The following is an 18,551-nucleotide window of genomic DNA, read 5'->3' on the forward strand; positions in this document are numbered from 1 at the left end:
GTAACTGACAGTAGTTTGACCTTGTATGTTGTCTGGAAGTGAAATATGCACAATGAATGTAAATGCAGTTTGTTCATTGAGCTGCATGTGTTGTCAGAGCATCTGATCTTAGTTCTTATTTTTATTCTTCCATAATTTCTTTGTTGAAATTGGTGGTTAAGGTTATATCCTTGAACAAAATATTATACTTATTTCTCTTACTAAAACCATCTGGCTAAACACAAATATTGTCCTGTCCTTAAAGAACTGTAATCAGAAATGAAACATTGGCACATTTAGAACATGCAGTCCAGTAAACAAATCAGAAATGAAATGTTGGCACATTTAGAACATGCAGTCCAGTAAACAAATGTCAAAATTAAGTGAATCTTGTTTTTTAAGTGTATATGATGGAAGGTAAAGCACTATAGAAGCCACAAAGAGGAAAAGTAGGGGTGTGTTTGACAGATTGAGAATTTATTCTCTCTTCTTCTAATTTGTCCAAGAAAACTAAGAGCATACTTGGGTGATGAGAACCTTTACCTTTGGTGAGTTTGATTAAAAGAACAGGGTGGAGTGTAAGAATAAGATGTGGAGTAGAAGTCGGGTAATAATGGCTAACAGCCAGCAGTTCCTAGGTGTAGGACTGTCCCTCCCACTAGCTTGTGCTAACTGTACAGTTACCTCTTCTAGAATGTGACATTCGCACTCCCGAAAATCACCATACTAGGTAAAGTCATCCAGTAAAACTTACAGAGTTTTGGAACGAATGTTGGCATGAGTACAGCACTCAGAAACTTTGCCAGTGGCATATTGGGGGGAAAAAAAGAGAGAGAGATGAGGACCTAATTCCATGATAGCACAATTTTACACATGTTAAAGGCTTAGGAAATACATACACACTATAGTAAATATGGCACTACAACTTCAGAGTGTCTTGAACTTTGCTTTTGGAAGTGGTCATGGGAAGAATTGCAGTTTGTCAATTATTGTCAAGTGGTGGAAGGAGGGTCATCTGATATTGGATGGGAAGTTGTAACTGCAGGTGTGTATCAATATAACTCAATGTACTCTGTGAACTGAGGTAGCTGGTAGATATTTGAGGAATATAAAATTGTACTTTTCTAGAATTTCTGTGCCATTTGCTTCAGGTGGGTGCAGTTTTCTGCATGCAACATATGAGAAATTTGTATTATCTATTATATATTTATATAATTATATGCACATATACTTGTATGCATGTATTATGTTATATATATTATATGTGAAATTTATATTATACCCAAATTGTTACCTAACATATCAGTTGCATTTGAATATATTGGCTCATTTCAAAACTTGCATTATAATAGAATTGACTAGATTAACCAAGCTGATCTACTCTCGTACTCCAGCAGTTCACCAAAATTACCATTTATGTGTTCTTACCAGTTCCTTCCTCCAGGGTCTTCAGTTCCTGGTAAATTGATTTTGACTGTTTCTCTGTATCAGCCACTCTCTAGAAGAGGAGTAGACTGACCTGTAACCACCTCAGTTGTCTGACAAATCTAAAAAAAAAAAAAAAAAAAAAAATTTGATTTTCAGTTCAGCTTTTTTTCTTGTTTGGAGGACAAGCTCTTTCTGTGTCAGAACTCAGACTGGAAGTTAGCCCTATGTGACTATATTTCATTTATCTGTGCTGAAGCACATCCATGCTATTTCCTCTCTTTAAAATTCCTTTTCCTCTTTTATCTACTTTTTATCTTTCTACACCTGTTCAGGTGAGGAAACGTCTTTACTGTCTGTATTAGTCAGGGTTCTCTAGAGGAAAAGAATCAACAGGAAGTATGATTACAAAAGGGGATTTATTAGGTTGGCTTACATGACCAGAAGCTGGATAGTCCACAATGTCCATATGTAGGCTAGAGAGCTGGAGGAACCAGCAGCTGCACAGTCCAAGACAGAAGCCCCAGAACAAGAAAGATCAACAGTGCTACCCTAGTCTGAGACCAGGGCTTCTGGAAACTACCTGGAGAATCACTGGCAGAGTCTGATTTGGAAGAGTGAAGAAGTGAGAATCCAGTATCCTTAGACGATTGAAGCAGCGATTGAGAACCCAGTCAAGAAGAGCCGAGCTTGCATCTGCTTCTGCTTCCTTGTTTTTCCAATTTCTGTTCCATCCTATTGGGCTGTGCTGCCCATGCTTAGGGAGGGGCTCCACTTGAGTTCCTAGCCCACGTTCCGATCATTCCTAGACACACTCTCATAGACACACCCAGAGGCCTCTTAATCATTGCATCTCTTAATCCAATCACGTTGACAGTTCAAATTAACCATTATACCATCTCCTCTTTGAATTGACTAAATATTTTCTTCGTTGACGTGTGTATATTACTTGCACATTTCCTAAAAGTGATGACATAAGACACAAGATTATAGAAAAGGAAAATGACAATACCCCCAGATGGCTGTGTAGCTCTCAGCAGAAGAAAGCATATCTGTTTATTAGAGGAACTTAAACTTTTTCTGGGGTTGATAGAATTTTGCACAAGGAATAGTAAGTCTAAATACAATGATGGTTCCTTGGGTGGAACCTATGTCAAGGCCTCTAATATCAGAAGCCATTCCTCAAAGGCAGAGTGATCTGACTGTGCAGCTTTTGGTGATTTGGCAAAACACTGGGGTAAAAGTTAGGATCATGATTCTTTACACCAGTAAGTCTTAAGTGAAAAAGTTTTTGTCTCTTTGACTTCCCTTTCAGATGGAACTTTGCTTTGCAGTTAGGCCAGGGAGTGAAGGAATGCAAAGTAGGAGATACTTTACAACCCCAAACCTTTCAGAGTCTTAGCCAACCAGATGTGTGGCCCTGATGGAGTTGTCTGAGAATGCAAAAGGGCTTTTGTTCCCCACCTTCTCCATTTGTTTATATGAGAAAAAGAATTAGATTTTTTGTTTCAACTTGATTTTAAAAACTGTTTAGCTATAATTAATCATAGTTACCAAAAAAAATTGGATGTTTGAACATTACTTTGTTTTATTCCCTTAAATATAGATCTGTAAATTGATTTGTATTAAGAAAATAATTGCAACTAATGTGGAGTCAAAGTTTTATGCAGTGAGATTTCCTGTATTGAACTAGTTTCTAAATGCATGTATGTATTTGGGCACATTTAATGGAAGTACCAGCTGCCCTTCTTGGGAAAGACTATCTTCATACTGAAATTATATCCTTTTTTTTTTTGGTGATTTAAATGTCATATCTCTTATTAAATGATAATTCCAATCTAATGTCTGACAAGGAAAGAGCTTGTCCTCCAATTAAGAAGAAAAACTGAACTTAAAATCAGATAACTTTTTTTTTTTTTTTTAGATTTGTCAGACCATTGAGGTTGCAGGTCTGACTACCTCTCTGAAATCTGGAGAGAATCACAGTCAAGATCAATTTACCTGGAAGTGAAGTTACTGGAGGAAGTAACTGGTAGGAACACAAAAATGGTCATTTCGTTGAATTCCTGGAGTCTGAATGTTAGACTGTCTTGAGAGTCAACAATTTCATTGCTGGAGCCAGATTGTTTGGGTTAAAATCTTGCTCATCAATAAAATAATAATTCCTACTTCATGAAGTTTAGAATATTGAATGGGGTGATCATACATTTGAAATTTGAAAGTAGCATTATCAAAGATTAACTAGTGACATCTGTATGTATAACTTTAGCTAGTATTCTTTTTCTTTGATCTGTATTTTAGAATAAACATCTGTAGAAAAATACATCTTTATTTTTCAGTCATTAAAACAATAACTACTAGACTTAGACTTTCTGAGCTCTGTGTGCTTCAGAGCAACTTGTTGATCCACCTCCATCTAAAGAAACATACTGTTCAGGAGGTTGATCTTGGGTATCAGATGAGATGGGGTATATTCCAGGTGGTATGGCCACAAAGTTAGGAGTAAAACCAGGAAGAGCAGGACTGGTACAATTGATAATAGCAGAGGTGGAAGTGGTACTTCCCTGGCAAAGTCATTCCAATTCTTTTTTATTGTCTTCGATTTTTTGTGTAAAGTCTGCATTGCTGGGGTCTGCCCGTCATTGCCCACACTACTAAGGCCTCACTTTTCCTTTCACTTTTATAGAAGTCTCTAGTCTCTTGGAATAAATTAGCTACGAATCTTAATTTTGTTACCTTTATATAATTTAATTAAGCTGACCTTAAACTGACACTTGCACCTTTTGTTCTTGTTGCTGTTATTGTTGAAACTAGTTCAGAACATTTCCTAAACCTGCAGTTCCTTTCCTGAGTTTTCTCCTTTTACCTGAAACCAACACAGTTCCTTTGGGTTTTTCCTTCATCATCTGGTCCTCAGTGTAATAGAAAAGGAGTTTTTTGTTTGTTTGTTTGTTTTTTATGGTGGTCAGTGGTGCTGTTTTTTGTTTGTTTTCTTGTTTTATTTTTTATTTCTGTACGCCTTTATCTTCCTCCTCAGTGGCAAGGACAGGAAAGAAGCCGAACTCATCTGTTTAACCTTGTGTACTTTCTGCTGTGCTATACTCTGCCATATTCCTTCTCAGGTGAAATTGACTAACCTTTCCATGAACACTCCACATCAATCTTAATGGTTATTGAATTTTGTTGAATCCATTGCTTAAGACTTATTCAGTCTTCACCCTTTCTTTTTTGGCTTAGGCATGTATTTCTATGGCAACCACCTTCCCATATTTAAACTTCTCTTTTCCCAGCTACCACCATAATTTTGCCTCAGTAATTTTTGTGTTTACAAAAATAAATTTTATGAAAATGCATGCAATTCAAATTCAGGATTTGAATCCAGAAATTTTAGTGACTCCAGAATACCCAATGTGACAGTATTAGGAGGTGAAACATTTGGGAAGTAATTAGATCATGAAGGCAGAACCCTTACAGTTGGGATTAGTGCTCTTATAAAAGAGACCTTAGAGATCTCTCTTGCCCTTTTCCCACTATTAGAGGATACAGCAAAAAAAGACTGCATTCTGCACTCTGTTAGAGGTCTCTTACCAGCACCCAACCATCCTGGTACATTGATCTCAGACTTGCAGCTTCCAGAACTGTGAGAAGTAAACTTCTGTTGTTTGCAAGCCATCCAGTCTGTGTTCTATGTTATAGCAGCCAGAACTAAGGCATTTGCCAAAGGCAATATCTAACTTAAAATTTATTGTTCTACTTTGTCTCTTTTGGTAAGATCTGATTTTTCATAAAAGGAAACCATTTACTTTTTAAATGGTAAACATCAAAATCTTCACACTTTTGACCACTTTTTTCTTGTTCATTGTTCTAATTAAATTTTATATTTTATTATAAATAAAAGTTGAACTAAAATGAAATAAATATTTTAGTTCCTTTTAGAATTAAAAAATATTCTCTCAAACTTCATCTTATTCTCCAAGAAGCATTGTGTGAAAGAAAAGTAGCCGACATATTTTAATGAGTCTTTAGTGACTTAAGTTAAAAAATATTGGATGTGAAATAGAACATTGAACAGTATTTCCTTTTCTCCCTCTAGATCATAACCTAGAATTTCAAAAGATTTTTGTTTAACTACTTATAGGCATTTGAAGCATTTTTTTACATGCCATAGAAGTGCAGAATGTGGAATTTGCCTTTCTTGAGTGGTAAGAGGGCCAGGCTCCTGGGTCTTTCACATAGATAGTAGCAGTCATAGTTGCAGTTGTGAGAGGCAGAGAGTTTAAGGACAGATAAGCAACACTGCCAGGTAGGGAGAATGGATTCTAAAAGCCCAGTTAATGGGCATTGTCATCTTGAATTCTTATCTCTATAAAAAAGATGGAATTTCTGTCTCAGTTTCACACCAGAACCACTGAGATCTTCACTAAATTAGAACTTATTTTCAGAGTGGCAAATAAGAAATATAAATTTAAAATATAAACTGTGGTATGTGTGTGAAATTTACTTATGTGACCTCTGGTGGTTGAAGAGCCCATATGATTGCCCATCTATGGAGATGGCCTTGCTTACTTACTAAACACCTTAGACAGAGAAAGCTGAGCTCTGACATTTCAACACCTCAAAGAGTAGAACTCTGTTGAGTTGCTTCTCATATGGGCAACTCTGTAGAGCATGCTTCAGAGTGGGTAGCAGGACAGATGACTTTCTTGGAAAGTGCTGGGTCGACCAGCTAGTACATAAGGTGTAATATTGTCTTCACAGGATCCTGAGAATTAAGTAAAGTGAAGCAAATTATACATAACTACTTTTAAACTGTAATACATAAATGTTTATTATTGGAAGGAGTGTAACTGTTATAAGACCTTTCAATTTCTGGACCAAAGAGCTTGAAATTGATCAGACAATGAGAAAATTTAATATCAACTGGTATTTATATAGTTCTTATGTTTTAGTCATTGTTCTAGGTATTTTTACCTGTATTAATCATCAGATATATGATGCAGTCTTACCTTTTAGTATCTGTTTTATGAACAGGGAAACTCATGTATAGGTTAGGACTTACTAAAATACTACATATATATATATACACACACACACATATATGTATATATGCATGTATATGTATGCATATATATAAATATACATATATACATATATACATTTGTAGTGTATATATACACACACACTAATATATATATACATACACACACACTAAAATTCTCTCTCTCTATATATATCTATATCTATCTATCTATCTATATATATATATATACACACACATATATATATACACACACACACACACATCTAATAAGCAATTAAACCAGGATTTGAATCTGGGCCATTTATGTCCAGAATCTTTTCTGTTAACCATGATGTTATATTGATTGATTTGATGATGAAGCATAGAAAAGCACTTAATGCATTTTTTCAGGGGAAAGGTAAGATGATGAAATTAGATTTTAAGCAAATTGAGTCAGGCATTATGTTAAGTAGACGGGAAAGAATGTAAGGTGCTAAAGACTTGACTTGTTGTGGGGTCTGTTGCTGTATAACACATGAGGTTATTAATGGTTACTTGTCTAAAACATTATTCTTATGTCCATTTAGTTGTCTCCAATTCTACTCTCTGGAGTTCCTGTATTGTGCCTATATATGCCTTCCACCTGGGTGGCACTGATACTTATGTCAGGGTCTTATGAAAGACAATTGAACTTTGCCCACTAGGGATGGAAAATTTTGTATTTGTATTCACTTTGGAAGATGGTGCATGAAGGACAAAAGAGGAACTATTGTGTCTTAAAGACGTTAATCTGCTCACTAAATATCACTTAAGATTTAGCCATTGGCATTAGAGTGATAGTCTAATGGGTATGTCAAGTGGGTGAGAGTTACTTAATGTGGTTATAATGATGAAGTATATGAGTTTGGAGATACATTGTAATAAAGATCTCAGCAGCCTTCAAAAGAAGAAAAGGCTCTTAATTCCCAATTTCTTGTGGAACAGAGTTCAACTTGTAGATATTTCCATGATTAGATACTGGAATGTAATTACTGAAAGTGTCACAATATTCATAAAGACTAGATTCTCATTACCTTTATATAATTTGATTCCAGTTTTCATTTCTAATTCATGAAGTCAGTTTTTATCCATTTGGTTATCTTCATTTTTTTGTATCTCTACTTTTAATGTAAAATAAGAAAACAGCCTTACTCTGATTCCCTTTGATCTTATCATGTAGCTCATGAAGCCACTTAACAGATTTAGATGGCCTGAAAATATTGTCATTTATGTGCAACTTGTCATCAAACCATTATGCTAGCTCACAAATATTCCACTTTGTACCCCCAGGACTCCTTATTTACTAAGCAACTTAGGTAGGTGATGCATTCTGGTAAATTGAACATGGTGTAATGATGTGAAACTACACCATCTGCTGTAATATTTAATATTTAAATATTAATTCTTATAAGTATGATTTACATGTTACTCATAAAACTGCTTTGCATATAGCAAAGCTTTTTGGAATCCATTTATGTATTTAAAAAGAGAAAACAGATTTCTTTGCAAGTATTCAGTTAATGAATTCTTGTTTTTCACTAAATGTAAATGTATTTTATGCTATACCATTTTTTTATTTTCAAAAATATCTTGAAATTCTGCATTTTGTGATTGGAATATTTTGGAACTTAAGAAAGTTAATACCTTTTAGGAAAAATAAAATACTAAGTTTTATTGAAGAACAAAGGATTTTATTACTCTACTGAACCACAAGTTCTCATCCAATGGTTCTATATTAACAAATAGAGAACATATTCTAAAATGGAATAAAACTGTGCAGTGTTTTGTATATGTTTTGTCTGAGTTAATGTGCTGTTTGTTAAGCACTAATTTGTTGTTTAGTTCTTGGAATTCAAAAAGCAGAGTAAGTTTTTGTTTAGTGTAAATATTTGCCGTTTCCATAGCATTTTTGCATTGTTTAGAGCACTAAAACACACTAACCCTGTTTCTTTCAAAATGATTTTACAGTATTGGTAGTCGAATGCTTTGGCCTATGTCATGCATGTTATTGAAGTGCATTCACATCTTCACAGGGGAGTGGTAGTGCTACAGCTTAGTCAGACAGTTTCTTTGTGGTTTCACCTTTCTAAAGCTTTCTTTTGATTTGAGCTTGTTAAAAATATTGTTAGAGTCAGACAGACTGACAGACAGAGGAGAGGGAGGGGGAGAGAGGGAGAGGTGGGTGAGCACACCTACTCTTATCTGTGTGCCTATGAACATGTTTGTATTTATATTGTATTTGAAGCAATGCATATTTAAGCACTTGCTCAGTATCATTAGCCATTAGGGAAATGCAAATCAATCTTACTTTATACTTATTAAGATGGCTATAATCAAAAAGATGGATAAAAAAATAAGTATTGTTGACAGTGTGTGAAATCAGAGCCCTTATACACTGCCAGAAGGAAAGTAAAATGGCACAAAAAATTTGAAAACAATTTCTTTGTTCCTCGGAAAGTTAAATATAGAGTTGCCACATGACCCAGTAATTCCACTAGTAAGTATACATCCAAGAGATCTGAAAACATGTTCATATACATGAATGTTTGTAGGAGCATTATTTATTATACTAAAAAATGGAAACAACTGAAATTCTCATCAGGTAATGAATAGATAAACAAATATGATATATCTATGCAATGAAATATTGCTTGACTATAAAAAGATGAAATACTAATTAATATTTGTTACTGCATGCATGGATGAACTTTGAAACATTATGCTAAGGAAAAGAAGCCAGACACAAGAAGATATGTGTTGTATGATTTCATTTGTATGAAATGTCTGGAAAAGGCAGATCCATAGAGATGGGAACCAGATTAATAGTTTTCAGGGGCTAAGGGATGGAAGGGCAGAGTGACTGCTAATGGGTTTGGGGTTCTTTTTGAGGTTATGAAAGTTCTGGAATTAGTACTGTCATGGTTGCACAACCTTGTGAACATACTAAGAACCACTGGGTTGTATACTTTAAGAGAGTGTTTATCTCCATTTTTAAAAATCAAAGCTTAAGCATCTGGAAAGTCAGGTATCAGAAAAGTACTGAACTTGAGTCATGGTAGTCCTTTGACAGGTACTTGCCAAATAACTTGAACAAACTTAAGTTTCCCCAATTTTCTTTGAAATTCGAAGCAAAAATTTATTAAAGATTTGAAAAACAATCCCTAAAAGATTGACTTTTCCAGAAAACTGTAGTCCCCCTATGGTTTTTAGAGTGTATACTTAAAATACATGAAATTTAAATTTTCCAAAGTTATGAAAATATTAGTCAAATCATGGCATTAATCTTTCTGAGATATGTAGCAATCCACCTTTTCTTAAGTTTTAAAGAAAAACCAATAAAATTTAAGATAATTTCAGTGAATAGGATTTGTTCGTGTTTATAGTAGTACTATAGAAGTCTTAGTCTTTGAACAGCATTTGATTACTCTCATTAAGATTCTGTGGTCTCTCTCTTTCTTATAAAATTAATTTGGTTAGTATCAGACACCAAATCAGGAATAGAATTTATAGATGGTGTATATTCTTGCAATTTAATAGTCTCAATTCTTATTGAACATTTAAATCTGAAAATTTGAGATATGTATTGCCTTGATAAGTGATAATGATGAAATATTTTCTGCTTCGTAAGTAGAATTGAAAACCACTGTAATTAGTTCCTTTTCCCTTTTTATTCCTTTTTTTCCCCCTTGAGACACATTGGTTTCCCAAGTTATGAATTCAGTTTCTTTTGTTTGTTCTAGCTGCTTAGTTTTCCTTATTACATGCCTGTTTAATTTTTAATTTCTCATTATAAGTAAATATGGTTAATTTTCCTATCAATATTTCAAGAAATCTTTAATTTCTCCCTGCCACAACCTTGATATAGTGCTGTCTAGTGTGTATTACTACATAATGAAAATGCTATTTTGTTTGTCAAATAGTTCTAGCAAAGCAACTTATCAGTACATTTTAAATGAATCAGTGTTTAGAGATAGCTCAAACACTGTTATAAACTGTTCTGAAACTAAAACTGCTAAGTGGAATAGTATATGCTAAGTGGAATGTATAGTGCTATGGGAAAGCTTGTTAAAATTGCAGGAAAAATACTTAAATGTGAACATACTGGTATTCAGTTATTAATTAGTTTCATTTATCATAAGATGTAGACACATTAAAAATACTAATCATGAGTCATTTGGGAAGTACTTTTTAAGCATGGAACATATGCCAGTCACTGTGTATTTGTGTTGATCATGTGGTTGCTCCAGGTAACTATGGTAATCAGATTGAATAAGGCAATTCTTGCCCTCTGCCATATATGCTGCATTCATGAAAGTCCTCTAACCTGGGATCACCCATGTGCCTGGAGTATTGTCTGAGGTAGATGCTATCATGAAACAAGAGCAGAGGTGGGCCAGGCACTGGTGTTCATGAGTGTATAGTTAAAGAGTTTGAACTCTATTCACAAGGTATTGATAAACCATTGAAAGCTCCCTACAGGGAAGTTCACATCAGTTTTATGCAAGGGTACTTAGCATCGGTGGTAAATGTTCCAGTGTTAGAGGAGAAGCAGAGAATCCAGTTAGAGCATTTGTTGTAATCAGAAAATTTATGCTGGTGGCTTAGATTAGAGTTACTACTATTCTACAGCTAGAAAAAGAAGCAGATTGATAAAAAATTGTTTGGAAGAATTTGATCAAATGAACAATTTGTATCTGATGTATTAGGTGTATTAGATTAAAGAATTTGTCCTGGATATTTGTACTAACACATACTGAAACCAATAGTCAAAACATCTTATCAGTTAAAAGGAAATAATTCTGATATAAGCAGTAAAAGAACACATTATATTAGTTAAGAGGAGATTTTTCTGATGTATATAGTAAAATGGAAATGTTCTAAAAATATCGTACCACATAAATTAGACCAAATAAAAATCTAACACATCATGATGAACTCCTGTCTTGTTTCTGTGCTTTGTTTCACATTTGTTCCAATTGGGCTTGATGTTTTGGGTATGCATGCCAAGAGGTGACAGGAAACAGAAATTGGGATTATTCTGATTAACCTGAGTATGCTAGAAAAAACAAGGAGTGTCTGAATGTGTTTACATGCAGACATGAATTGGAGTGAAGAACAAGACTGAAGTGCATGTTGCAAGATATTTCGCAATGTTTAGGCAGAACCAACTACCAACAGTTTCCTAATAACCAACCGTTGGTTTATGGGTAGACTCTACAATACCAGAAAGGGGTATTTTTTTCTTCAGAGCATGGCCACATGATACATTTATTTTTATTTTTTATTTATTTTTTTATTTTTTGGTACCAGGGATTGAAGCCAGGGATGCTTAACCATTGAGCCACATCCCTAGCCCTTTGCTATATTTTATTTAGAGACAGGTCTCACCAAGTTGCTTAGGGCCTTGCTAAGTTGCTGAGGCTGGCTTTGAACTTGTGATCCATTGTTTCAGCTTCTTGAGCCGCTGGGATTACGGGCATGTGCCACCACATCTGTCTGATACCTCATTTTGTGACTAGTATATACTCATATACTAGTAGAGTATGAGTATAGGCTCATATACAGCAGCATTTACTAGTATACTATACTGAATTGCAGGGTCAGGGTGTTAACAAAGCTTGATGGATGGAATTTAGAGATAAGAAAGTGATGAGGGCAAAGGACTTGCAAGGACGATTTCCATATCTCTGATGTGAACAACTTGATAAATGGAGATTCCTTGTCGTGAGGTGGGGAACTGAGAGGAGAAGCAGATTTGGAAAGGGTGTGGTCCAGTGCCCATTTTGGGGCATATTGAGTCTGGGGTAGGGAATGTGTGTGGGGATGCAGGGAGTGCTGTGCCTAGTCTGCTGGTCCTTGAGCTGTGTGTGGTACAAGTTGCTTCCAAAACCAAATAGATGGCATAGGTTTTCAGTGTTTTCTGTGTGAGTACAACACAACACTCAAAACATTTCTGTGAATTTGATGAGTAGGACATTAACGATATTTGTTATGTAGTCAATGCTCATTTTTTGTGGTGTTTTCCTTGGTGTTCTAGGACTATGCCTGTCTTGCCCACAAGGTCAGGTTACAGATTGAATCTTCACATTGACCAGTCAGATTCTCTAAATATCCGGTGACAGGATGACTAATGTGTCATCAAACAGGAAACTGTCCTATTGACTTGTGAAATAGGACTGATTTATCTTTGCTACTTAAAATACTCAAATCTTACATTCTACCTATTCACTACTCTAGTGGCCTTTGTGAAAGTGCAGCCTAAAAGATACTATGTTTTTCTGACTTTTACTATGGTTATATCTGCTTTTGCATGCAATTGCTGAAGATTCAGAATACATAATATGATTTGTCTTTTGCCTTACTGCAACCAGTGGTTTTTTTGTTGTTGTTGTTGTTGTTTTTTAATTTTCTTAACACATACAAATTGTCATTCAAGGGGTGGGATTTTAAATATTTTGTTCTTTGTTGTACCTCCAGTGCCTGATATAGGGACTGGCATGCATTTAGCACTTGATAATATTTATTAAATAAAGGAGTAAAAGAAAGAAGGGCTGAATCATCATTCTGTGGGAAAGGATAATTCACTTTTCAGAAACCAAGACATCAGGCAGACTATAGTCTGTAAGACTATAATCCTGTAAGATTAAGTTCCTGAAATCTGCAGAGAAATCAAGCCTGAAAAATATAAAACTGGGAATCATATAATAAAAATAATGAGAGAAACCATGAAAGTCCACAGTGTGCAGGTGAAAGGGGATAGAGAAAAAGTGAACAACAGGAAAGGTGGATTGGAAGGAGAGAGGCTGCAGCAGACAGCGAGGTGTCCAGTGGAGCAGGGCAGTCAGCTTGCAGGGAATGAGCTGGGAGGTGAGTGGGATGCACATGGAAGGAGACTGGTTGTGGCCAGAAGTAAGGAAAGTGATGTGGGTCTGGGTGCACAGTGGAGGAAGGACTGGGGAAGTTCCATCCTTTGTTTATGCCCTTCAATACCAGGATTCAAATTAAGGGGGACTTACCTATCTACGGTCTGGTTTTTTTTTTTTTTTTTTTTTTTTTTTTTTGGTGTGTGTGTGTGTGTGTGTGTGTGTGTTTCTGGGTTTTAGGAACTGATCCTGGAGACACTCAACCCCTGAGCTACATCCCCAGCCCTTTTAATTTTTCATTGTGTGGCAGAGGCTCACTAAGTTCTTCAGACTGACCTGGAACTTGGGATCCGCACACCTCAACCTGTGATTATTTACATGCTTCCATGCCTGCCCTAGGTGTGGGTGGAAGGAAGCTTTTTATTAAGCAAAGATATAATTAGTTTTGATTTTATGTTATAAATAGCTCAGCACCCATAGGAGCCTGTTTGCGCCGATATTGAAAGGTTTATTTTGTGATTTCTTTCTCTCTTTTTCTATAGTGGCAATTGAACTTGGGCACTCTAGCACTGAGCCACATATTAGCCATTTTTATGTATTTTGAAACAGGGTCTCACCGAGCTGCCAAGGCTGTCCTCAAACTTGTGATCCTCCTGCCTCAGCCTCCTGAATCTTTGAGACTATAGGCTTATGCTACTGTGCCCAGCTATTTTGTGATTTCTTGTAAGCTGGTTATTTAATGATCATGGCCCTGTTTTTTCATTACTCCTTTTATAAATAATGATATATTCAAATATATGTGTTTTACATATATAAGGGGTGTGTGTGTGTGTGTGACATGTGAAATTATTTAGGGGGATTGCATAGGAGTCTGTAGCTAGAGAATTAAATGTTGACCTGAGTCCCAATGTGAAAAAAGTCCATTTCTCCAAAATTATTTAGGAGCTTTTCAGTTGAAAATTCATTAAATTTCTCTAAATTATGAGAATGCTACAGAGCTAATATAATAACAAGCCCATGGCAGTAAAGAAACTTGTGTGTCATAGTAATGGGTGTGTATATACACATGCACACATACACACTTTTGTATGCATAGTTTTTTAGGGGTCATTACTTTGGGTGTGATGCTGATAAAAATCCACATTTGAGCCTTATTAAAATTCTACCGTTTGCAAGGGAACTAATTTTCACATAAGTGGTACACTTTATAAAAGCAAAGATAATAGCTAGTATTTATTTAGCACTTTGGAGTATGTTGCAGTAATCCTGGGAGGAGGAGGTGTTATTCCTGAAGTGGAGAAATTAAAGTTCAGAAAGTTTAAGTGACTTCTAGGTCAGAGAACTATTAAGTGGGAGAATCTTGCCCTTTATTACTCTAAAACCCACTTATTATTCGCTGTGCTAAGTTAGAATCCTTAGGGTGTCAGAGTGAGTTCCTTGGGGTTGGGGCCAAGAAATCTCCATAAGAAAGCACAGATCAGTAAATGAGAAGCTTTCAACATCCTTTCCCCTGTTCTGGCTGTTGATATCTACACCTGACCTTTATCTTTCCATTAAGAGGAAAAGGCCCTTCCCTTTTAATTTGATTTGTTTCTCTTTATCTATCTCTTGCATCTTTAGTCTGTCTCTCCCTCTCTTGTTACTAGCTTCTTGTGAACCTTCTTCAAAGTAAATATTCTGTATTAGTTAGTAATTGCTGCAAAACCGATCATTCCAAAACTTGACATAAAGTGAGCACCACTTATTTATCTCACTGTTCAGTGGGTCAACAAATTAGGTTGGACTCCACTGGAGTCACTTATGCATCTGTGGTCAGCGACAGCTTTGTTAGTGGAGTTTAGGTGCCCAGTGGCCAGGACCATTAGGTGACTGGAACATTTCTTTCTTTCATCATTTAGCCAACCTGCCCACCCTTGTTCACATGCTGGAAAAAGGTTTGAGAGAGAGAAACCTACAGAGCCTCTTAAGATCTAGCCTCAGAGTTCATATAGTATTCCCCCACTCCAACTCCCCTATGGGGAAAACTTTCTGTCAGCAAAACGTGTCACTGTGCCAGCCCCAGCTCAGAGGGTGGGAAGAGTCTGCTGAACCATGGAACTCCTGTTGCTAGCTCCAGTTCACCCTTCAAGAGTGTGTAGTCCTGTCACCACCGTGGGCAGAATTGGGTTGTACCTGGGCCCTGAGCTCTGTCTCTCTTTGTGCTTAGAACATGTGTAGCGATTGTTAGTTTACCTTTTAGTGGAAAGCAAGTTCCTTAAAGGCGAGAACTGTTTCATTCAAGGATTTGGCATATAGTAGATAACTTAAAAACTCAATTTTTTGTGTGAAAATAAAATATTTAAGAAGTTGATATCTGGCAGGATAGAACATAATGTATGCTTGAATCTTAAAACCTGCTTGTTGACATCTTGAGTATTTCTTAAAAAAAAAAAAAAAAATGGGAAGGGTAAAACTTCCTGGCCCAGGATTCTTAGTAAAATATTATTTAATATTTTATTCATTATCTTAATAGGCTTTTCATTAGGTTACAAGTTGTTTTTTTCTTAACAAGTGATAATTTCATGGTATGTTTGTCAGAAAAGCATACCTGTCCATTAACTAGTCCATTGGAATCTGGGATAACATTTCTATGGTAGAAGGCAAAATGAAGGAAGTATGTCAGTCAGCTCTGGGAGACACAGTATTTCTGTTAGAATAGGAAGTAGGATATACCCAATGTGAGCTTTAAGAGAATGCCTTATCAATGTACCCATTCTTAATTGATGGATTTTCACATGTATTATGTTTTAGGTTCAGCTGTCTGTACACCTCCCCATTTTCCTAAAATCTGACCATATTTCCTCATCACTGGGCTGTTTTCCTGATATATAACCATGCAGCGAAGATCAAGAGGGACTAATTTGGGGCTCATTTTGCTCCTTTCTCAAATCTTCCAAGTTGGGATCAACAATATTCCACCTGTCACTCTAGCAACTTTGGTTCTCAACATCTGGTTCTTCTTGAATCCTATGAAGCCACTGTATAATTCCTGCCTTAGCGTGGAGAAGTGTTACCAGCAAAAAGACTGGCAACGTTTACTGCTTTCTCCCTTCCACCATGCTGATGATTGGCATTTGTATTTCAATATGGCGTCCATGCTCTGGAAAGGAGTAAAACTGGAGAGAAGACTGGGAAGTAGATGGTTTGCCTATATCATCACTACCTTCTCCCTACTCACTGGGGTGGTATATTTGCTCTTGCAATTTGCTTCTGCTGAATTTATGGATGAGCCTGACTACAGAAGAAGCTGTGCTGTGGGTTTCTCAGGTAAGGAAGACACATTTCTGAGGTAGTAGGCATGAAGACAGTGAAGGTTATAAGGATTACTATGCCTGCATCTTGAGGAGCAGGCTGATTGGAGCACAGGAGGGACATTATTTTTGCTGTAACCGTAACATGTAGCATCATGTACTCTTGGGTCAGTTCGAACCAGGACTTGCTGGAGGTTTTGTAGGAGCTGTAGTGCTGGAACATGCACTTGCCCCATCATGGCAGGGCCACAGAAGGACCCACAGATACATTTGTGATAGGGAGTTCCCAAAAAAAAAGATGAGGGCTGGGGATATAGCTCAGTTCGTGGAGTGTTTGCCTCACATACAGAAGGCCCTGGGTTCATTCCCCAGCACTGCAAAAAAATAATGATGAGTGTGCCTGTGAAGCAGGTTCACTGTGCACTGGTTACCACCTTGACTGAGTCTGGTGAGGCAGAACACACCCATATGCAACAGACTACATGAAGCAAATGTATTACTTACAGATGGGCAGCGAGGGACAACAGAAGCCTGGGATTCATTGTGAGCTGGTTCTCCAAGGCTCAGAAAGCTGCCCAGGGCAGAGAGTCTTGACTGTATGTGCTCCTCTTGTACCTCAGATGGGTTATATGCTTGACAACCATGAGTTACTGAGCAAAGCTTTGAAGGACATTCTGAGATAGATAAAGGGTTCCCCTTTATCTCAGGAGGTTTCATTTAGCACATTCCAGTTATTCTGGAGAGCTGCAAGCAAGAAAGGAGGATCATTAACAGTCTTAGGCCACCAGGAGATCTGTTGTGCATGTGCCTCTCAATTTCATTAAAATAAGTGTGCCGCACCCTTACATGGCATGCACACCATGTTTTAGGAGCCATGGTAGTCACTCTACATAATTTGTCCTATTTAATTCACACAGAAGATCCATAGGGAGGTGGCATCCTCTTGATATTGAGAAAGCTAAGACCCTGAAAATTGAGGTAACTAGCTCAAGGCTACACAGTAAGTGTTTGAAATCAGCTTGCATGACTTCAGCCATGTGGCCTTTGTCTTTCCTCCTCATTGCAGGTATTTCGTGAGACTGAAATCTCCTTCAGGACTCACAGTAGGTGTTTTAAATATTAGCATGTGAAGGGAAGGAAAAAAAATCATCAAACAAGGAAATCTAATGCTTCCTTGTACTTTCCCTGCCATCCTTCCCCCTTCTTTCTAAAATGTATCCTTATTCATCTAACTGGGAGAAGAAAGAAAATATACTGTGCCATCAACATGTCTTTTCATAGAGATTAGGAAAAATGCACATTACAAGTAATCTTTCTGTTGAATTAAAATTCAGATAGTATAAAATTGTCTGTATTACAGTGTACAATTCAGTGGCATTTAATACCATTTCTGGTGTCTTATTCTCATTTTATGTATTATGTACTTAGTAGCACACTAAAGGCCCATCAAAGGGGTGCCTGCCTTGAACATTGTCTTTTTAACAAAAGCTGGGTTATAAGGAGTAGAAGGTTATGTTTCAGAGCATGAAGTTAGATGTACTGAATAATCATTGTCACATTTAATTAATTTCCTTTGTAAATGTTGGTTCCACGTTTAAATTGTTGATATCTTTGTGTTCTCTATTTTCTTTTAGGAGTTTTGTTTGCCTTAAAAGTTCTTAACAATCATTATTGCCCTGGAGGCTTTGTGAACATTTTGGGCTTTCCTGTACCCAACAAATTTGCTTGTTGGGCAGAACTTGTGGCTATTCATTTCTTCTCACCAGGGTAAGTGTTTACTCTTAGGGAATAAAGTAAAGAAAGAATGGAGAAAGAATTGTAATAGTGATGAAGTAAAAGTGTTCTTGCAGTGAAGTTTATTTATGAACTATAAAGACAGAATTGAGTTTAATGGTTTTAATATCAATGATTCCTAGGTTTAAATCTTGTCAACTA

The 18,551-nt window shown here is 36.4% G+C and overlaps 1 protein-coding gene across 2 annotated transcripts in view; it reads left to right on the forward strand.

The window, feature by feature from the left end:
* The window catches only part of RHBDD1 (rhomboid domain containing 1), a 134,451-nt gene that overhangs the window by 8,170 nt on the left and 107,730 nt on the right, over nt 1-18,551 (forward strand). For both annotated transcript variants that reach the window (XM_079132651.1, XM_079132650.1), the window contains 2 exons: nt 16,117-16,632; nt 18,251-18,383. In XM_079132651.1, coding sequence (XP_078988777.1) covers nt 16,200-16,632; nt 18,251-18,383 — 566 coding nt within the window. In that variant the 5' untranslated portion in view covers nt 16,117-16,199. The remainder of the gene's footprint in view (nt 1-16,116; nt 16,633-18,250; nt 18,384-18,551) is intronic.

Source organism: Sciurus vulgaris, assembly GCF_902686455.1.
Source record: "Sciurus vulgaris genome assembly, chromosome: 3".
NCBI classification, from domain to species: Eukaryota; Metazoa; Chordata; class Mammalia; order Rodentia; family Sciuridae; genus Sciurus; species Sciurus vulgaris.